General features: G+C 52.0%; 1 protein-coding gene across 1 annotated transcript; it reads left to right on the top strand.

The window, feature by feature from the left end:
* The first annotated feature begins 7,968 nt into the window (after nt 1–7,968).
* Nucleotides 7,969–17,669, top strand: LOC104281977 (keratin, type II cytoskeletal cochleal). Its single transcript, XM_009880041.1, has 9 exons — nt 7,969–8,367; nt 9,139–9,347; nt 12,306–12,366; nt 12,876–12,971; nt 13,719–13,883; nt 14,021–14,146; nt 15,376–15,596; nt 16,123–16,157; nt 17,082–17,669. The coding sequence occupies exons 1-9, from the start codon at nt 7,969–7,971 to the stop codon at nt 17,267–17,269; spliced, it is 1,500 nt and encodes a 499-aa protein (XP_009878343.1). The 3' UTR covers nt 17,270–17,669.
* The last annotated feature ends 626 nt before the right edge of the window (nt 17,670–18,295 follow it).

Raw genomic sequence — 18,295 nt, 5'->3', positions numbered from 1 at the left:
GCGCCCCGGCGGGTCCAAGGCTGCAATCTCGCCCTTTGCTCGTTCTGTAAAACCCAATACGAAGTCCCGAGCTGGGAGAAGACCAGAGGAAAGGAGGGGTCGTGCCTTCCTTTCTCTTTTCATTTGGAAGCCGCCGTCTCTGTCACATCGGGGTTAGAAGGTGGGCGCTGGAGCAGCGTGCCTTGCTGGCGGAGGTATAAATGCTGAGATAAAGTCCCTGGCTGGTGTGACAGCAGACAGGGGGGAAGTGCTGAAGCCCCGGTCTTGGGACCGCCATTCTCCTCCTTTTTTATTTTTATTTCCCGTGTTTGCAGTTGTAGGAAAAAAAAACCCTCGTCTCCCTGAGAGCTATCTCCTCTGTAAGCAGAGATAACCATCTCAGCTTGGTGATTATAGCCGTAATAAAATACTCGTAACAAATTAATCATTTATATTTATTTTTTTTTTTCCCCTTTTTCTCCTTCTGACTGTGACTCATCCGTGAGAAGGTCCCACACCTCCTTGGTTTAGCCCCTCTGCCTTTGCTTTTTTGCCTTTCACAAAATCGTTCGTGTCTTCACAGGCTGAGCTGTTTTGGGCAGATCCTGCAAGTTCCCATTTTTACAGGCTGAATGTATTAAATCCTCGTAAATGGAAAACATCCCTGCTGTGGGCATCCCCAGTGCCTGTCCGGGAGAAACCGTCTCGGGAAACCCTGGCTGGTAGGTTCCACCCTCTGTAGCAGGGGGACAGTTTGCGCTGCATCTGATGGAGTTTTTGCAATCCAGTGGCCCTGAAGATTCGAGCGAATATTCGCAGCCACACGTTTGGTAACGTGTCGCTCCGTGCGGAGGGAGGTGATACAGGTTTTCCTCCTGCCTCTCCCACGTATTTCCTGCCTGCAGGACAGTTTATCTCTAAAACACCACATACAGCTCTCTGTTTTCATTTGTTGGGTTTTTTTTTTTTCTTAGGAGCATTTATTGGGCAACAGGTCTGTTTGGACAGCTTTGATTGTGCAAAAGATCTTGGAATTCGTGACTGGGGCCAGAGCTTGCGGAGCAGCTTTGTTCCCGTGGAGTCACCAGGGTGAAGATGTTTGTGTTGTGGTGGCTGTTAAGAAATCCGGTCGTTGTCCACAATTACGTTGTGCCAAGGGCTGTACAAACACGGGCAGAATTAGGATGGCTGCCGGGTTGGGTGCTGAGTGTTTTTGGGGAAGTAAGACCTTAATCCTCCCTGGACTTGGAGATGAAGGATGAGTTGGTGTAAAGCGCTGTTGTGTCGTTGACTCTGCCCAAGCTGGGTCAGATGAGACAAGATTTTGATAAGAGCATTTCTCATTGATGACTGTGCTAGGTTGTTTCTCTCCATTCACTTTGCGGCGTTATTCTTTAACCTAGGCATGAATCGGGCCCACAAACTCCTATAATAATGCTGCGGACTGTTGCATTAGTTTTATTTCAGCTCTTGTAAACCGGTGGTGTTCCCTTGACTGCAGCGAAAGGGCGAAACCTCACGGTTTCCATCTGCTCTGAATGGGGCACATTAGTTTGCAATTGCGTTAATTAACACGGGCACGCAGGAGGATCTTCTCACGCCAGTGCAATCTCATTGCCGCGGGCTGTAGCAAGCAGGGATGAGTTTAACCGATAATGGGGAGAGAGGACCAGCAGCGGCGGTTAAACGTGCTGGTCGAGGTGCAGCTTCCAACTGGGGAAGGGTTAAAGAGCTGGAGGAGTATGGCCGGAGGAAGGATCGCTTTATAATTGCTCTGGGTTTTGGGGCTGGCCAGCGTGTGTTACTGGCCGGAGACAGATGGACTCTGACGGGACGTGGCTTGCCTGCTCTGCACCGTGTGCGTGTCCGCAGAGGTCACACCAGAGCGGCCGTTGAGAACTTGCACAGACCAACAGATGCAACAGGTTGGACTCAAAAGTCACGTGTGATTTTTTTTGTGGGGACAGAACGTGGATTTTTCCATTCTCTTCCAAGACGTGCTGTTCGCAGAAAGCCCGAGCCCGGCGTTACCGGGGCTGGCAGTTCACCTCGGCTCTGAGAATTGTAGTGTTTTAATTTGTTTGTTTGTTTGTTTCTCCTTAAGGCTTTAGCCGTGGGAGTGACTCTCAACTTTCATGTAAAAATTGCCCATGTAATTATGATTATACATAATTATAACTATATTTATAGTTATTCCTTCATGATTTCGTGTAATCGTAAGATCTTGTAATTTGGGGGAGAGAGGGAAAAAAAACCCAACCAGCTTTATGTGCATCTAAAATAGGCTGGAGGGGGAAGAAAGTCCGTAGCTTGAATGTCTCCAGCGTGCGTCAGGCGCAGCGAGCGTCTCTGATGAGCTGGTGCCGTGGCGGGCGCCGTGTCCCCGGGAGGCATCCCCGCAGCCCGGCCGGCTTTGCGTGTTTGTCCCGGAGCTCGTGGCACCGTGCAGCAGCAGCGGTGCGGGGTGTAAACGCTCCTTGTGCAAACAGGACAGGGAGGCGCGTGGGGCTCCGTCCCCCATCGCTGTGCTCAGCAGCTGGAAAATGCTGCAGGGGAGGAGGCTCCAGCGGCGGCAGCTCCTCTGGGGGAGGCCAAGTTGTTCCTGGATGTCACCGACAAGGTTTTTGATTTGGCCGCGATTCAAAACTTCTATTAATAAAAGGATTTGAGGCAGACCAAGAGGCGAAATCTTAGCAGCGCTCATTAACCAATGTAAGGGCTTACAAGGTGATTTAGCAAAATAATTGAGCAGCGACTTAATTACAGATTCGAAAATGACAAGATTCACGCTAACTTCCTGTAAGGTATCCAAATCAATATATTGGTATAAACACCAAAATGTATAAACACACATCACCCCACCCCGGTCTTTAACCGCGAGGTCCGAGGTCCCCGTGCAGCGGGTGACTCCAGTGAGCCGTCGGGTGCCCCTTTTCCTAAATCAAAATATATGTGTGTGAACACAAAAACATGTAAACACACAGACAAGGAGACAGAAAATATTTGGATCCGGTAAAATATATGAACATCCACACTCATAAAAGCCAACGCGTGGATCAGAAACGCAGAGGCAGATAGAGGTGGAGGAGAGGGGCCAGCCTATAGTCGGCATTTCCCTTTTCTTGAGTTTAGAGTAAATGCTCACGGTGCATCGGTGCGTGGGCATTCCTCAGCGGGCAATAATTGGGACTATGGAAGGTTGCCTGTGAGGGCGGTGATCCCCTGGGGCAGGTTGCCCCGAGAAGCTGTGGCTGCCCCATCCCTGGAGGTGTTCAAGGCCAGGTTGGACGGGGCTTGGGGCAACCTGGGCTGGGGGGAGGTGGCCCTGCCCAGGGCAGGGGGTAGACTTGATGATCTTCAAGGTCCATCCCAACCCAACCATTTCTTCCTAATATCTCATCTAAATCTGCCCTCTTTTGGTTTAAAACCATCACTCCTTGTCCTGTCACACCCCTCCCTGATCCAGAGTCCCCCCCCAGCTCTCCCGGAGCCCCTTTAGGCACTGGAAGGGGCTCTGAGGTCTCCCCTTTTTGGCCTTCTCTTCTCCAGTCTGAAGCCCCGCAACTCTCCCAGCCTGTCCTCCCAGCAGAGGGGCTCCAGCCCTCCCAGCATCTCCGGGGCCTCCTCTGGCCCCGCTCCACCAGCTCCATGTCTTTCCCATGTTGGGGACTCCAGAGTTGGACACGGTACTCCAGGTGGGGTCTCCCCAGAGCAGAGCAGAGGGGCCGAATCCCCTCCCTTGACCTGCTGGCCACGTTTCTGATACTCGGGCTGCTTCATGGTAAAAAGGAGAGGTGTAGCTGGAAGAGACGGTGTAGTTTAGGTGAGACCCATCGTACTGGCCTCGGGCACTGGCTGGGACCTGGGGCTGTCACAGCCGTGAGGCCGCCAGAGCGGAGAGTGACACGCGGTTTCCATGTGCAAAGCTGCACGGAGTTGCAGCGCGAACAATACCGCCGCGTGTGCCAAGGGCAGCGGAGCAGAGAGGGGCCACAGAATGGATTTCAAGTCCTCAGAAGAAGCCCCTTGTTTCTGAAAGGTGGGAGGATTTCAGCCCATTCCGTTTATCTGATGTAAGACTAAGAGGGTGGTGACTTAACGTTTAGGGGGAATCGTACCCAGTTCAAGACAACTCTTTAAGTGCTTCGCAAGTGGGCAGTGGCAGAAAACTAAAGACACCGATTAAATAACTTCCAACTAGAGGTAAGGCCCCAGGTTACAGCAGGAGGGTTCCTTTTGCAAGGCAATGAACTGTACTGAAGTTCCAACCTTTGGAACAAATGAATCCTTCAAATCAGCCGGTCGTCGCCTTTCTGGAAAAGCCACTTCCCTGTCGTTGAGATACTGGGCCAAAGAGCTGCGTCATATTGAGCTTTATAGCCCGAGTGACACAGGAAGTAGGACCAAACAAGTCAATAAAACTTCGTGATAGATGGCCACCTCATCCTACCGTGGCTCCTTTGTGCATCAGACTGTTGACATACAGTGTCTGCCTTTGGGACAGTAAGATAACGAGTTCCCTCTGGAGCAACCTCTCTATATTCGCAGAAATTACTGATGAGCTGGGAGCTTTTCCTAATGAGACTACTTAGATCCTGCAAGGGGGAGCTGTGATCGCAGCGTGGGGGGAATCTTCAGCGCGGGGGGTTTGCCGGTGTCAGTGCAAGTGCCGCTGTGTTGGCATTGCTTTTGGGTGGTGTTAACAAGAATAACAGGTTGACAGTGTCATTCTGACGGCCCCATGAGTGCCCCCTCGTGCTCTTGCAATACCCCCATCAGGAGACCACCAAACCCCTGCTTGTTGTTAGGACACTAATTAGTTTATGACTCACCGCCGGAGCACTTTGGAGCAGTAATCACAAACTAGGACTGCACTGTGCAAACACAGAACCTACGGGCACTCCCTGCTCTTGAAAGCTTTCAATCCAAACATTGAGTTCTAAACACACAGCGAGAGATAGCCCAGGGGGTATCGGCAGAAGATGTGGAAACAACAGACCAACATCAATCAGCATAAGAACGTGTTCTTAACACACAATTTTGCTCACCAGCAAAAATTTCTTCCTCTTCCACTGGGATGTGACTTTTTTACCACCTCCCCCAACCCACCCTTTTCCACTTTCTGGGGTGGAATCGAGAGCTTGGTTCATTTTCCCAAGGGTTTACGGAGGGATTTATCATTTTGAGACCCCACCTGGAGTACTACATCCAGCTCTGGAGTCCCCAGCATCGGAAAGACATGGACCTGGTGGAGGGGGTCCAGAGGAGGGCACGGAGATGCTGGGAGGGCTGGAGCCCCTCTGCTGGGAGGACAGGCTGGGAGAGTTGGGGGGGTTCAGCCTGGAGAGGAGAAGGCGAAAAAGGGGAGACCTCAGAGCCCCTTCCAGTGCCTAAAGGGGCTCCAGGAGAGCTGGGGAGGGACTTGACAAGGACATGGAGTGATAGGATGAGGGGGAATGGCTTCAAACTGGCAGAGGGGAGATTGAGATGAGATATTAGGAAGAAATTGTTGGCTGTGCGGGCGCGGAGCCCCTGGGGCAGGTTGCCCCGAGAAGCTGTGGCTGCCCCATCCCTGGAGGTGTTCAAGGCCAGGTTGGACGGGGCTTGGGGCAACCTGGGCTGGTGGGAGGTGTCCCTGCCCAGGGCAGGGGGGGGAACTGGATGATCTTTGAGGTCCCTTCCAACCCAAACCATTCTATGATTTGTGACTCTGTCGGCTTTGTGAGCGTCGGCGTGCGGGGACCGGGATGCCTTTTTGTGACACCAAGCACAGCAGTCCCAACATCAAAGCATTCACTTCCCCAAGAGGGTGTTTAACCAGTCAATACAGTGTCTTCTGTGTTACTGAACCTGAACCTCTGTGGGTCACTCGCGTGGGCTTGGAAGGATTTACCCGTCAGTGCGGTTGTGAAGCTGTGCGGTGCTACCATGGCATCCCAACAACACAAGCAAACTCTACGCGTGACACCTTTGGGTCGCCAGATCCTGCTGTGACTTAACCTGACTTGAAACCGGATTTAAATGGGGGACATTCGCTCTGCCGCCTGGGCTGTAAAAAGCGTGGGGGATCTAAACTGGCTAGCTGTGACACCGGGAGCTGGGCAGCGTATAGCACCAAGGTAAAGGAGGCTTTCCTGAGCCTCTCCTGCGTTGGTGGGTTGCTCATGGGATGGAAATGAAAGCTTTGAACTTTCAATGGAAGACAGACTCATCCTTACCTAAAATCGGTGGTGCTGCGTGGCGGTAATTAAGATTAGAAAATGGCTTTTTGTTGTTATGGTCCTTGATAGTGCAAACCAGGGTGAAGTTCAGTTCTCTTACTGCTGAACTGGTGTTTCTGCCGAGGCTGCTGAGAACAGCTTCGCCTTTATGACCGTTTATCTGACGGCAGCTTTGTATTTTACCTGCTGGATTGCTTTCTGGTTTATGTCTTGCGTTGTGCAAAAAAATCCCTGTCTGCTGATGCAAAGGAGTTGAGGCTGGAATGCAACTCGATAAAATCCAGCAGCCGGGGCTTGCTTTTGTGGGATTTATTCTTGCTTGCCTGTGGGACTCTAAATCACACCTTCAGATTCAAACCCCGTCTTCTCGAGACGACCCAGAGCTGTTGGAAGGGAGCAGCCTGTCCCTCTCGACTCGGAAGGACCTGGAGCTACGTAAAAGAGCTGGAGGCTGCTGCCTTGCTGCTAGCCGTGTGCGGATGAAATGAACCTCTGCACCAGCCATCGGGTCCAGCACAGCTGGGTGTGCGCAACGCCCAAGTTTGCTTTGCACTCAATGGATTATTTTTTTTTTTTTCGCTGGTGAAAGTCGAGCCAGCTTGCCGGGCAGGGAGGAATCTTCCCTCGTATGTCTGTCTGGCTCAATCTCCCCCTTTCCCTCCTTCAAAAAGAGAATTTCCTTTTAGTAGCCGGGATTTCCAGCTAACTTGTATTCTTCCCGCGAAGAAGGAAGTACATATTTTGAATAGGCTGTGGCCAGAACATGCAGCCAGCGCTATCTTGTTGTCCTGATAAGGGGGAAGAGCTGAAGGGTGACACATTCAGGCCAGGCACTGAAATCTCATGGAGGATTTACAACCTTAGAGTAGAGACATCTGTCCCTTCAAGGCTGTTTTAAACTGCAGAAAGGGAATAAAACTATTTTTTGTCTTTGCCTCTTCTGCGTAGGAACCCAGAAATTTAAGCAGAAACTTATCCTGTCTCCTTTTGAGCGTGGACTAACACGTTGGGTATTTCCACCCGCAGAGTGCGACCCACCTAAACCGCCTTTATTTTAGCACTAACCGGAGGGAGAGGGCAAACCCACGGTGTCCAGGGGTAACTGCGGCATCTCTCCTCTGCCGCCCTCATCCCCCGGCGTGGCGCAGACTCGCTGGGTGCTGCTGGTGGGGCACACATGCAGCGGCTTTGGGCTGCGTTAAACTAGGCTGGACCTGGTGCGACGCTGAAGCCCCGTATCTCCTTTCTGCTGTCGCAGCGGGGAGCTCCCTGCTCTGCAGAGTTAAAAACTAACGAGCGTTCCCTCTCTTCTCATTTCGACATCCATTTAGGCAAGCGGGGAGGAACGGGGAAGCCTTGAGGAAATGGGGACCGGACCTGTCCTGCTGTAACCCTCTGCCAAGGGAGCCCAGAAGAACCCGTGCCTCACGTCCCCCGGCTGCCCGGGTGGCGGAGGCAAAGGGAGGCGCAGGGCAGCGCTGGGTCTGAGCGCGGGGACACGGCGCCAGGTGTGTCCGGGCCCTTCCCTGGCCCTTCCCTTCTCTCCTGCTCCAATTCAGCAGGTTGACGGAGGGTGGGAAGGCAGCCAGGCACACCCAGCTCTCCGAGGCAGTAAAATGATCCCTCTTTTGCCCTTGGGCCAAGCCCAGCTTTTCTAACGGATAAAAGGAGAAGCAGTCAGGAGAACTCGCTCACTTCCCTGGTCTCCAGCACAGCTTCCCTGAGCTTTTGAAGGGTGAGAGATAGTGAAGACACCTGCGGAGCAGCCATGTCCCGGTCCGTGAGTTTCAGCTCTCGCTCTGTGGCCGTGCCAGGGGTCAGCCAAGTGCGGGTCAGCAGCGTCTCCTCGACCCGTGGACTAGGAGGGGGTGCCGGCTTAGGCAGGGCCGGTGGCTTTGGCAGCTCCAGCCTCTACAACCTCGGCTCCACCAACAAGCGGATCTCCCTTGGAGGTGGCAGCTCCTACAGCGTTCGCTCTGGATTCGGCTATGGAGGCATGGGATTTGGTGGGGCGCTCAGCCCCGGCGGCATTCAGGAGGTCACCATCAACCAGAGCCTCCTGACACCCCTGAATCTGGAGATTGACCCCAATATCCAGCGGGTGCGCAAGGAGGAGAAGGAGCAAATCAAGACGCTCAACAACAAATTCGCCTCCTTCATCGACAAGGTGAGGTGTTGGAAAGACTGACAGCTCTGTCGACGCTGCTTAAAAGCAGGTCTGACCCAAAGCTGGCTTAACCCAGTGGGGGACTCACAAATGGGCTCAGGGTCAGGTCTTCAAGAGCATGGTGTGGTTTGCCAACTGCGATCCAATAACTCTTATTAAAGCCCTGCTTGCATTGCCGTCGGTGAAGGGTTTTGCCCCGCTTAGGCCAGCTTGGTCCCCCCTTTATTTAACTGGTATTGCCATAGCGTGGGTGCAGGCTTTAAAGATCAGATCTGCGCCCGAGCACACCACCCCTGAATTGAGGGAGGAGGGGGCCTCTTAGAGAGGAATCGTCACAGATCTTAATGTAAGTCAGAGCTTGCTGTGTTTGTTTGCGCTGCCCGGTGCCCCTGTGGCTTTACTGTCTTGCACTAATTGATCGTATGTCTTGTGTAAACTTCGGCTCTGGCATCCTCAAAATGCGAGGAATCCAGCCCTGGAGTTGGTGGAACTGGCTGACTTTGAGGTCTGCGGATGGCCTCTGTCAAGTGTCAGGCACCCAGAATCTGCTTATCTTTAATTCAGACAAAACCTTACAGTCGGAAGCCAAGCCCCATCGGCGCAGCGCTCCCTCATGGTCTTTATCACCCTCCAGGGTTTAGGTGCTTCCTACGAGCAATCTAAATTCTTCAGATACCATCTGCAGCCTGTCCTTCCCGAAGGATCCAAACTCCGTAGTGTCAGCTCCCCCTTCCTCCCGCGTTCACAAATGACCCCTTGGTTGCTTTCCAGGTCCGGTTCCTGGAGCAGCAAAACAAAATGCTGGAGACCAAATGGAGCCTCCTTCAGGACCAGAAGACGGCCCGGAGTAACATCGCCCCCATGTTTGAGACATACATCAGCAACCTGCGACGGCAGCTGGATGGGTTGTTGAATGACAAAGGGCGTTTGGAGGGCGAACTGAAGAACATGCAGGATCTTGTTGAGGATTTCAAGACCAAGTAAAGTATAATCTTCCCATCTAACGGTGTAGTTGAGCTGGCAGGTCGGTCAGCAGCTTGGCAGACATGTCCCCAGATGTTTTTCCAGCTGTGAGTTAGGTGTCTAGTCCAGGGAAGGTGCCTGGAGGGCTGGAGCCCCTCTGCTGGGAGGACAGGCTGAGAGCATTGGGGTTGTTGAGCCTGGAGAAGAGAAGGCGAAAAAGGGGAGACCTCAGAGCCTCTTCCAGTGCCTGAAGGTATAGGAGAGATGGGAAAGGACTTTTGACAAGGGCATGTAGTGATAGAATGAGGGGTGATGGCTTCAAACTGGAAGAGGGGAGATTTAGATTGGGTATCAGGGAGAAAGTCTTCTCTGTGTGGGCGGTGAGCCCCTGGGGCAGGTTGCCCCGAGAAGCTGTGGCTGCCCCATCCCTGGAGGTGTTCAAGGCCAGGTTGGACGGGGCTTGGAGCAACCTGGGCTGGTGGGAGGTGGCCCTGCCCATGGCGGGGGGGTTGGAACTGGATGATCTTCGAGGTCCCTTCCAACCTAAACCATTCTATGGTTCTTCTTGCCTGGATCACTTGTTCCTGGCACTTTGTTCCCACGTGGTCTTCAGTGGCTCCATCCTCCTGGCTTTGCTCTGGGGCCTCCTCAGGGATGGCTTCCTACTTTGGGTTGGACGTGCCCATTTGGGTCTGGAGGAGCCCCGTGGCAGCTCGGCAGGTTGGCAGGCGGAGGGGGAACTGCTGCCTGTTTTGTGGGGAGGTGATGGAGCAGGAGACCCGCAATTTTTAAGCGACTTTTCAGGCCAACTCGTGTCGCTTGGGAGGAGTCCCATGAAGAAAGTAGCCTTTGTCCCAGCCTGTGCCCAACCCAGCTGTGCGTTAAATACCTTTATTAATTAAAAAAAAAAAAAAAAGAATTAAAAAAAGAAAAGGAAAGAGGGAGCTGGCAAACTGGATCAAGCAGGAACTGAAAACAAACACATCTGATAATCCCCAGGTTGTGTTTAGGAAAAGTCAATAGCCAGTGATTCCTGAGGAGGTGCGTGGGAACGGCGTTTCCCCCAGCTCTGCTCCCCCAACCCTCTGCTTGTCCACGGTTGGACTTTGCATCGCTGCCAGGCAGCAGCAAGGAGCTGGTTTGCACCCAGAGGAATTACAGCCCTGGTTTTCGTTGCGTGTCACACGAATGCGGGGTGCACGGGTGCATATTTATCCCTCCAGCTTACGGGTCCACGGAAACCCAAACCCTGTATGTGGTAGGAGAAGGGAAGCGGGAATTGGGGAAGATGCTACTGCAGCAGAGAGAGTGAGGATGCAGTAACTGGAGTTCAGAACCTGCTTCTCCCTGGTTTTGTGAAGAAAATCTCATCTTCTCAGTAGAATCCCTAAACATGAGTAGCTCTTTATGTGTCTGTTGCCTCTTTTTCATATGTCCAATTTACGCAGCAATTCTCACGTTACATCTGGGGTAGGGGAGGAGGTTTATACGCGTGAGGCTCCAGGGGACGAGATTCAGTCCCTTATTCAGTAACTGCGTTGACCGGGGGTGTGGTTCAGGGTAAGGCTCTGCTCGCGCTGTCTACGTGGCTCGGTGCGGGGCATGCCGAGGTGTGACAGCGCACCGCGCTTCCCGAAGCCCCGCGGCAGTTCGTGAAGAATATAGAACGATTTGTCCGTTTGTTGACCAGCTTGGTGGAGCTTCCCCCAGGAAACGAGGAATTTGACAAACCGTTCTAGAATAATTCAGTCTTCTTACCTATCTGAGATTATCCGGGCTGCGCTGCAGGCTGGGCGTACGCGGCACGCTCACAAAATGCCCAGGTCGTATATTATTCCGCAATAGCAACGGCTACGGTTCATTGATCTCAAAAGGAACAATGTCCATTTTGTGCCAGTGTGGATGGGCAAGTTTCCAGCCCGAAGCCGAAGGGGAGGGACGTGAAGGCTGTTCGAAGTGAAGTAGCTCACGCTTTGGAAGGCAGATCACAGCGCTAGCCACGCAGGGACTGCGTACGCAAACAGAGCGGTGTTCTAACTTTGGCAACGGCGATTCCAAAACAGCCGGAGAAAGTGGTTCCTGCTCTGCCCCTTGGATGACTTTCAGGATTCACGCAGCAGATCCTTGCTGTTGGTTTCGGCGGGTCGCCTTATGTAGAACAGTGTAATTCAGGCTCTGGATCCATGCTTGCAAACGGTACAAATCAGTGAACTCCCATAAAGTTAGTGGAGCATGATCTTTATCTGCTGAGGATCTAGCTCATTACATCTAAGGGTGAACACCTAAGGAAGGGATGTAGGCAATGCCAGAAGTTTGTGTGGCTTTGAAGCGTAGCTGCTTTGCGCAGAATGACAATAATTGTACTGGGCTCTTACCAGGACAGTGGGGTGTGATTACACCTGCGAAATGTTCTCGGATGCCTGAGATAAGGACGTGCACAGTGAAAGCAGCGTTAGAGGGTGCTTCGATCAGCATAGAGGAATCGGTTGAGTCTGCTTGCATCTCTTCTGCATTTGTGTTTGCTCTCTCGATGGGCAAGTGAAAAAGCTGACACCCTCAGGACATGGACTGCCATCCCACAGCTGTCCCTGACTGAGCATAAGGAGCAGAAATCTCCTGAAGTGCAGTGAATTTTGATGAATGTGGGGAGGGAAGCGTGGGGGAGGAATGCTTTCCAGGTTAGTGGTTATGACGATGTGGACCAGAACAGCTTTCAGGCCTCGGCTCATCCAAACAGTACCTGGAACTGTGGCACACAGCTGGTACCTCTTGTGCAAATAATACCCGTGCTGCAGTGGTACGGCAAACCTCTGGCTGTGGCTGCCTTGCTCGGGGAAGGCAGAGGCTTTCCGAGGTGGCTCACAAGGAGGGAAATGGAAGGAGAGAGCAGAGAAGCGGGGTAACTCTTCACTGGGACGTTTTTCCCTTTTACCCAGGCTCTAACTTCACACCACCCCCTTTTTTTTTTCTGGCAGATATGAAGACGAGATCAACAGGCGCACGGCAGCAGAGAACGAGTTTGTGGTGCTCAAGAAGGTGCGTACCATGGATATTAGCTGGGACTGGTGGTACGTCTGCCGCCCTTCTCCCCCTTTTGCCCCTACGCTCTCTTTGCTATAGCTGTGCCTGGAAACCCACAGGAGAAGAATTACAGCTCTCATTTCTGACTAAAGGCTGTCTCGGTGTAGGCACTGAAGTCTCTGTAGGAAGCTGGGAAGGAGGGCCAGATCCCATGGATATCACAGATTTTGGCTATATCTTTCTTTGGGATATTTCCTAAGACCTTCCCTGCTGTCCAAACTGACAGCAGACTTGCAAACACAGGTCCGGGGCACCCTACAGAGCATGTGGGATCACCAGCAGCGTTTACACCAGCAGTGTTTAGTACACCGGTAGATAATTTTTAGGATACGGTGGGTCACTGGGCATGGGGCGCGGACTTGGGGAACTTGATGGGCTCATGGCTGCTTTTGAAGCCCTCAAAGGCTGAGTGGACTTAGTCTTCAAAGCTATGGCAATCTCAATGGATTATCGCTCTTTTTTAGGATGTGGATGCCGCCTACATGAACAAAGTGGAGCTGGAGGCCAAGGTGGATGCGCTGACAGATGAGATTAACTTCCTGAGGTCTCTCTATGAAGCGGTAAGGTCCTTTCTGCCTCTTGCGGCTGCCGCGGTGTAGCACCACCAGTGGGTGAAGAGCAGCGAGTGGCGACTGAGAAAATGGACTGAGAAAAGGGTGATGGAGACATGGAGTCTTCCCTTGCATGAGCAGAAATAAGCCTGCAAGTGAAGTGCACATCCTGTGAATTGTCACAGTGGTTTCTCCCTCTCTGGGATGTGAGATGCATTTATTGCAAACGTAGCCAGGACGTGCATTATTTTTTGATGTTGTTAGTGCGAAAACAAGGAAAACCAGTGTCTTATAGCCAGTGCTGTAGGGCTGGTGTGTACTGAGTGAGAGAAAGAAAGGAAAGCTCCTTGTCCCAGCCGCCTTTATCTTAGCCATGATTTGCAAGATAAAAGCTTGATTGAGCTGTTTGCATCCTTGCCTTTTGTGGTGGAATTTGGCCCTGGCTTTGTTGTGAAGCTGATGCTGGAGCTTCTGGGACATTTCATGCTGGGTTCTTATCTCAGGAGTGGGGGAAACTAACCTCTCTGTCAAAATGCGGGTGATAAGAAGTAGCTCTGTTTCTGCTGTTGTTACACTTTGTGCTTTGCAAGGTTGATGTGATTCAGTTGGTTTCCTTCTAATTAATGAATGTTTTGATTGAATTCTTCTTATCTGCCTCCCTTTCCCTTTTCCTCTCAGATTCCCTCTTTAATTGGCTTCCGAAAGAGAGGCCCTTAAGTCAGTGATTAATGGCATTGTTTTTAATGTAACCGGCAGGAACTTCATGAGCTGCAGGCCCAGATCTCCGACACCTCCGTGGTGCTGTCCATGGATAACAGTCGAAACCTGGACCTGGACAGCATCATCGCAGAGGTCAAAGCGCAGTACGAGGATATCGCCAACCGGAGCCGGGCGGAGGCCGAGTCCTGGTACCAGAGCAAGGTGAGTTATGGGGGAGATAAAGGCGGTTACAGCTTCTCTTAGTTCATATATCCTGCCACGAGCGGGAGAGATTTTAGCCAGCTAATTGATTGCCAGCCTGACTCCCATCGTGTCTCTTACACTGCTTTATGTCACAGTACGAGGCGCTGCAGGTCACTGCTGGGAAACACGGGGATGACCTGCGCAACACGAAGAATGAGATCACGGAGATAAACCGCATGATCCAGAGGCTGCAGAGTGAAATCGAAAACGCGAAGGCCCAGGTGAGGAGCTGCCCTTGTTCTCCTGCTGCAGAGCAGCGGGTTTGGCAGCAGCGAGCGTGTCAGGGGTCTGGGTGTAACGCAACATTTGGGGGAAGCAGTTTGGGGGTGGCTGCAATGCTCACCTCAAAAGATGTCAGTTCTGCTGGAGGGAGAAGTTAGGTTGCGAGCAATGTAATGCCGAGAGGCAGCGGAACTCTTGGTGAGAACAAGTCCTCCAGCGAGCTGGGAGCGCAGGAGGGGAGGGATGCGGAGCTGTTTCCAAAGGGCAAGGCTGCCCGTGGCCTCCTTCCCAGCCACACGCATTCCTCCTGCCCTCCTGTTTCTGGGATCTTTGTCCACTCCCTTTTTGCAGAAGGGAACACCATGTTTGGGCATATAAAAGAATTTTTCAGCTGTATGGGAGTTCTGTTTGCTTTCTCCGGGGGCTGTTATCGCTTTATCAAACGGCCGGTGAAATCCAGACCATGTGCAGGGCTGCAAACTGGCTGTTAATAACCAGAGTGCACAAAGCTGGAGATAAGCCATTGTGATTCATCCATTTGTGTTTATTTGGTTTCGGGGCAGGGAGGCTTCAACACACACTTACAAGCAAAGAGCTGACCCAGTGCAGCTCCTTTGAATAATGAATGAGAGTATAAAGCACATGCGTTCGTTGTGAGCCTTTCCTGCCAAACATGGGGCGGTTTTGGAGGTGCAGGGGGCACGGTTGAGGGTGGGTTAGACTGCCAGCTTGATGTGGCCCCACAGGGACACTTTTGGGGTAGGTCTTTATTGTTTGTTAACTGCAGGTCTGCTCGAGTCCATGCTTGCCTCACATCAAAGCTTGCTGGAGACCAACTGGCTCTGAACAAGCTCTGGGGCATAACAGGAGAGAAAACCTGAGCTTGCATTAACCTTAAATGTTGTCCTGTTGTGTGCGGTGTGGGTGGGCTGAGAAGCTGAGGATCGCCTAAAGAAAGTCTTCCGAAAATGTGGAGAGAAATAGGGTCTGTCCTTTGGAAGAATGTATCTTGGGATGAGATGAGCTTCCTTTGCAGGCCGATCTCCATCCAGTGCCCAAAAAAATGTGTAGGCGTGAACTTCTAAGGATCTAAGTTGAGCAGATGGCTCCAGGGCTCTGCAGATACCCAGAGATGGTCTGGCCAGTAGATGCCAGAAGTCCGTGGGCAGTAGTACCCTCCACCAAGGAGGTGGGACACCCACTGACCTGCTCTGCTCCATCCCTGCAGCGTGCCAAGATGGAAGCAGCCATTGCTGAAGCCGAGGAACGTGGGGAGCTGGCAATCAAAGATGCCAAGGCAAAGCTGGAGGAGCTGGAGGCAGCTCTACAGAAGGCGAAGCAGGACATGGCCCGGCAGCTCCGGGAGTACCAGGAGCTGATGAACGTCAAGCTGGCCCTGGACATCGAGATCGCGACCTACAGGAAGCTGCTGGAGGGAGAGGAGAGCAGGTGGGGGCAAGCTGTGGGTTTTACGTGAGGAAGGGTCCAGCCCTTTGCCCCCTTGGCTTGGGGACGTGGTGAGGGCCCGAGTCCAATTTCTGCAGGGAAATACAGAAGAGAAAACTTTGCATTTTTAACTGAGTTTTGGTCCTGAAAATTCTTTGGCTGAAGAGCCAAACTGGCAAGTTCTGGGGAAAAGCTGATACTTTTGGTGAAAATATGCAAAGAGGCAAAAAGTTGGTTTCCATCATGTGTTCAATGCTGTGGCAGAAAATTTCCAAGTGGCTCAAATCCCCATGGAATTAGGACAGAGCTTCTGTGCTCTTTCAGCCGGTCCCCCGAGGTGATAACAGAGCTTGTAAGCGTAGGGCCAGAACAAAGCGCTGGATGGCACACTTATCTTGTCTGAATTATTTACAACAGCAGTAATAACTCACTGCCATTGTCTTCATCCTCAGTGCTGGGGCCCTGGGGGAACACTGAGTAATGCCGAGTCTAACCCGTCCTCTTCCTTTGTGTTTTTCTTCTCCAACAGGTTGGCTGGTGATGGAGTTGGCAACGTCAACATCTGTGAGTTGATTTTATAATTTATAATTGTTACAGGTAGCCGTATGCCTATAGAAAACGCAGGTGGGGACCAGCTGGGTCTGCGTGCAGGAGCATCACGGTGCCCTGCCCCAGCTTCTGCGACCCAGTTAGCCCCATTCTTAAATGGGAGGCCCAGAGACAGAAGTCTGTAGTGTTGTTGGCTCCATGGCAGACCTCAGCTCTAACTCATCCGAATGAAATTTCACTTGGGGGAGTACTGATCTTTCTTTCCTCCCGTTTTTGGATGGAGAAAAATGTACAAATGAGAACAGGCATTGCCTGGATTGGGAGCTAGTGCAGAGATGACATTGGAGGGTGTTTTTCCAGCTTGGCAAGCGTTGCGTATTCCCCTTGTCGGGACATTGGAGAGATGCTGGTGTCTCGGAGACGCTGTCTACAGCTCTAAACCAGTGACTCTACTTTCCATCCACTTAATGGCCGCTGATAGCTGGTGAACCACACGCCCACAGCCTCTTTGGTGCACCAAGAGATGAGCTGAACGTTTATGCTCTGGGGTTCTCCGTGCTGCAGGGGGTCCTGAGCCAGACTGAGTGATGGAGAAAGGAGGTCACAGACTGGTCAGGGTCGGAAGGGCCCTCTGGAGCTCCCCCAGTGCCACCCCCCGCCAGAGCAGGGGCACCTCCAGCGGTGTCACAGGACGGCGTCCAGGCGGGGTTTGAATGTGGGCTGCTTCACCCTCACGTGCATCTGTCTTAGCGCTGAGAATAAATGCTCTGGGCCAAAACGTAACAAGAGATTAGTGTGCTGGGCCCTGTCTTTTGCAGGAGATGGTAGAGAGTTTTCATCTGGTTGCTGCAATTCAGAAATGCCCTTTTTGTGAGGGTGCCAGACTGGGTTCGAAGTTCCCTGGCGCTCACGTTTGGTTTGCTTCTCTCTGTGCCGCAGCCGTGGTCAGCTCCAGCGGTGGAGGTGGCTATGCCAGTTCCAGTGGATTTCTGGGAGGAGGAATCGGAGGAGGCCTTGGCCTGGGAGCAGGCATGGGCAGCGGGGCGCTCGGCTTCTCCTCTGGGGGTGGCTCCAAAACCTACACCGTCACCACAACCTCGTCCAGCAGGAGAAGCTTCAGGAAGTAACTACAGGAACGGAGACCGGCGGTACCCATTCCACGGGAGGAGGGAAACCATAGAAAGAAAAGTCGCGTTGCCTTTTATAGGACAAATTGGCTGCAAAATTTCTGCAGTGATGAATGAATTGGAATTAGACATACCAGAGTACCTGACCCTGCCACGTCGTGCCTAAGGCTTGATCCTGCACCGTTGAACTCGGTGGGAGCCATTCCACTGAGAGCAGGTTCAAGCCTGTGGGGTGAAATTCACCCGGCGAAGCAGGCGGTGCGACGCTTTTGTTACTCGTGGGCTCTGTACCCCCTGCTCAGGGCTGGATTTCACCCTTTGAAGGGCAAAGCAATCATTTGAGTGGCAAGCTAGTCCGCATTTCTGCTGTGGTTTTGCAAAAGAGACCTGAAGATTATCTCCCTCTTAATGTGATTTGGAAGACTTTATTCCCTTAGGCTCCTCAGAAAATGCCAACCCTTGTTAAGAGTTCAGTCTGGGTTTGTTTTCTTAAAGTATAGCAGGAAGAAAACAGTGAAACTGTTCTGGGTTTCTCTTTATTTTCTTTGGAAATGGGCTCAGAAATGGAATTCAACGGTTCTCCTCCGAATGAAGCTGATTTCTTACCGAAGGCAACGCAGACAGATTTACTTTCAGGTTCTTTACAGCGAAGTAGCTCACAAACAAGCTCCCCCGCCCCTTCCCTCCCCTTAAAAGAAGCCCAAAGCAGAAAGGATATGAAGTTGCATAAATTACAAGTAGCACGCTAAAATGAGAGATAACGTTCCCCGTCCCTGGGTGTCTCTGTTTACCGCCCTGTATTTCAAAGTGTATCTAGTGATAGCTGGTGTCTTTACCACAGCCAGGGAAAAAAGCGTGTTTTGTTGATGCATCATTACAATACTTACTTGATCCTGCCAAAATGTGTCTTCAACTTCAACATGCCGGGGAAAACAGGTCGTTACTGCGGTAGGAAGAATTGTTAGATAAATAACTCGAAGAAACTGCGCAGAATTGTTGTATTGCAAGCTCAGCCATGTCCTAGCA

The sequence above is a fragment of the Charadrius vociferus genome, unplaced genomic scaffold, assembly GCF_000708025.1.
Source record: "Charadrius vociferus isolate BGI_N301 unplaced genomic scaffold, ASM70802v2 scaffold932, whole genome shotgun sequence".
In the NCBI taxonomy this organism is placed as follows: domain Eukaryota; kingdom Metazoa; phylum Chordata; class Aves; order Charadriiformes; family Charadriidae; genus Charadrius; species Charadrius vociferus.
Note: the sequence above shows the minus strand (reverse complement) of the source record. Positions and strands in the feature narration are given on the sequence as shown.

What these genes read in the sequence shown, in the direction of transcription:
- LOC104281977 (XM_009880041.1), top strand. Translation starts at nt 7,969, where the DNA reads ATGTCCCGGTCCGTGAGTTTCAGCTCTCGCTCTGTGGCCGTGCCAGGG. An exon ending in TCGAAAACGCGAAGGCCCAG is followed by an intron (nt 14,147 to 15,375) that starts GTGAGGAGCTGC and finishes CCATCCCTGCAG; the next exon opens with CGTGCCAAGATGGAAGCAGC. An exon ending in AGTTGGCAACGTCAACATCT is followed by an intron (nt 16,158 to 17,081) that starts GTGAGTTGATTT and finishes TCTGTGCCGCAG; the next exon opens with CCGTGGTCAGCTCCAGCGGT.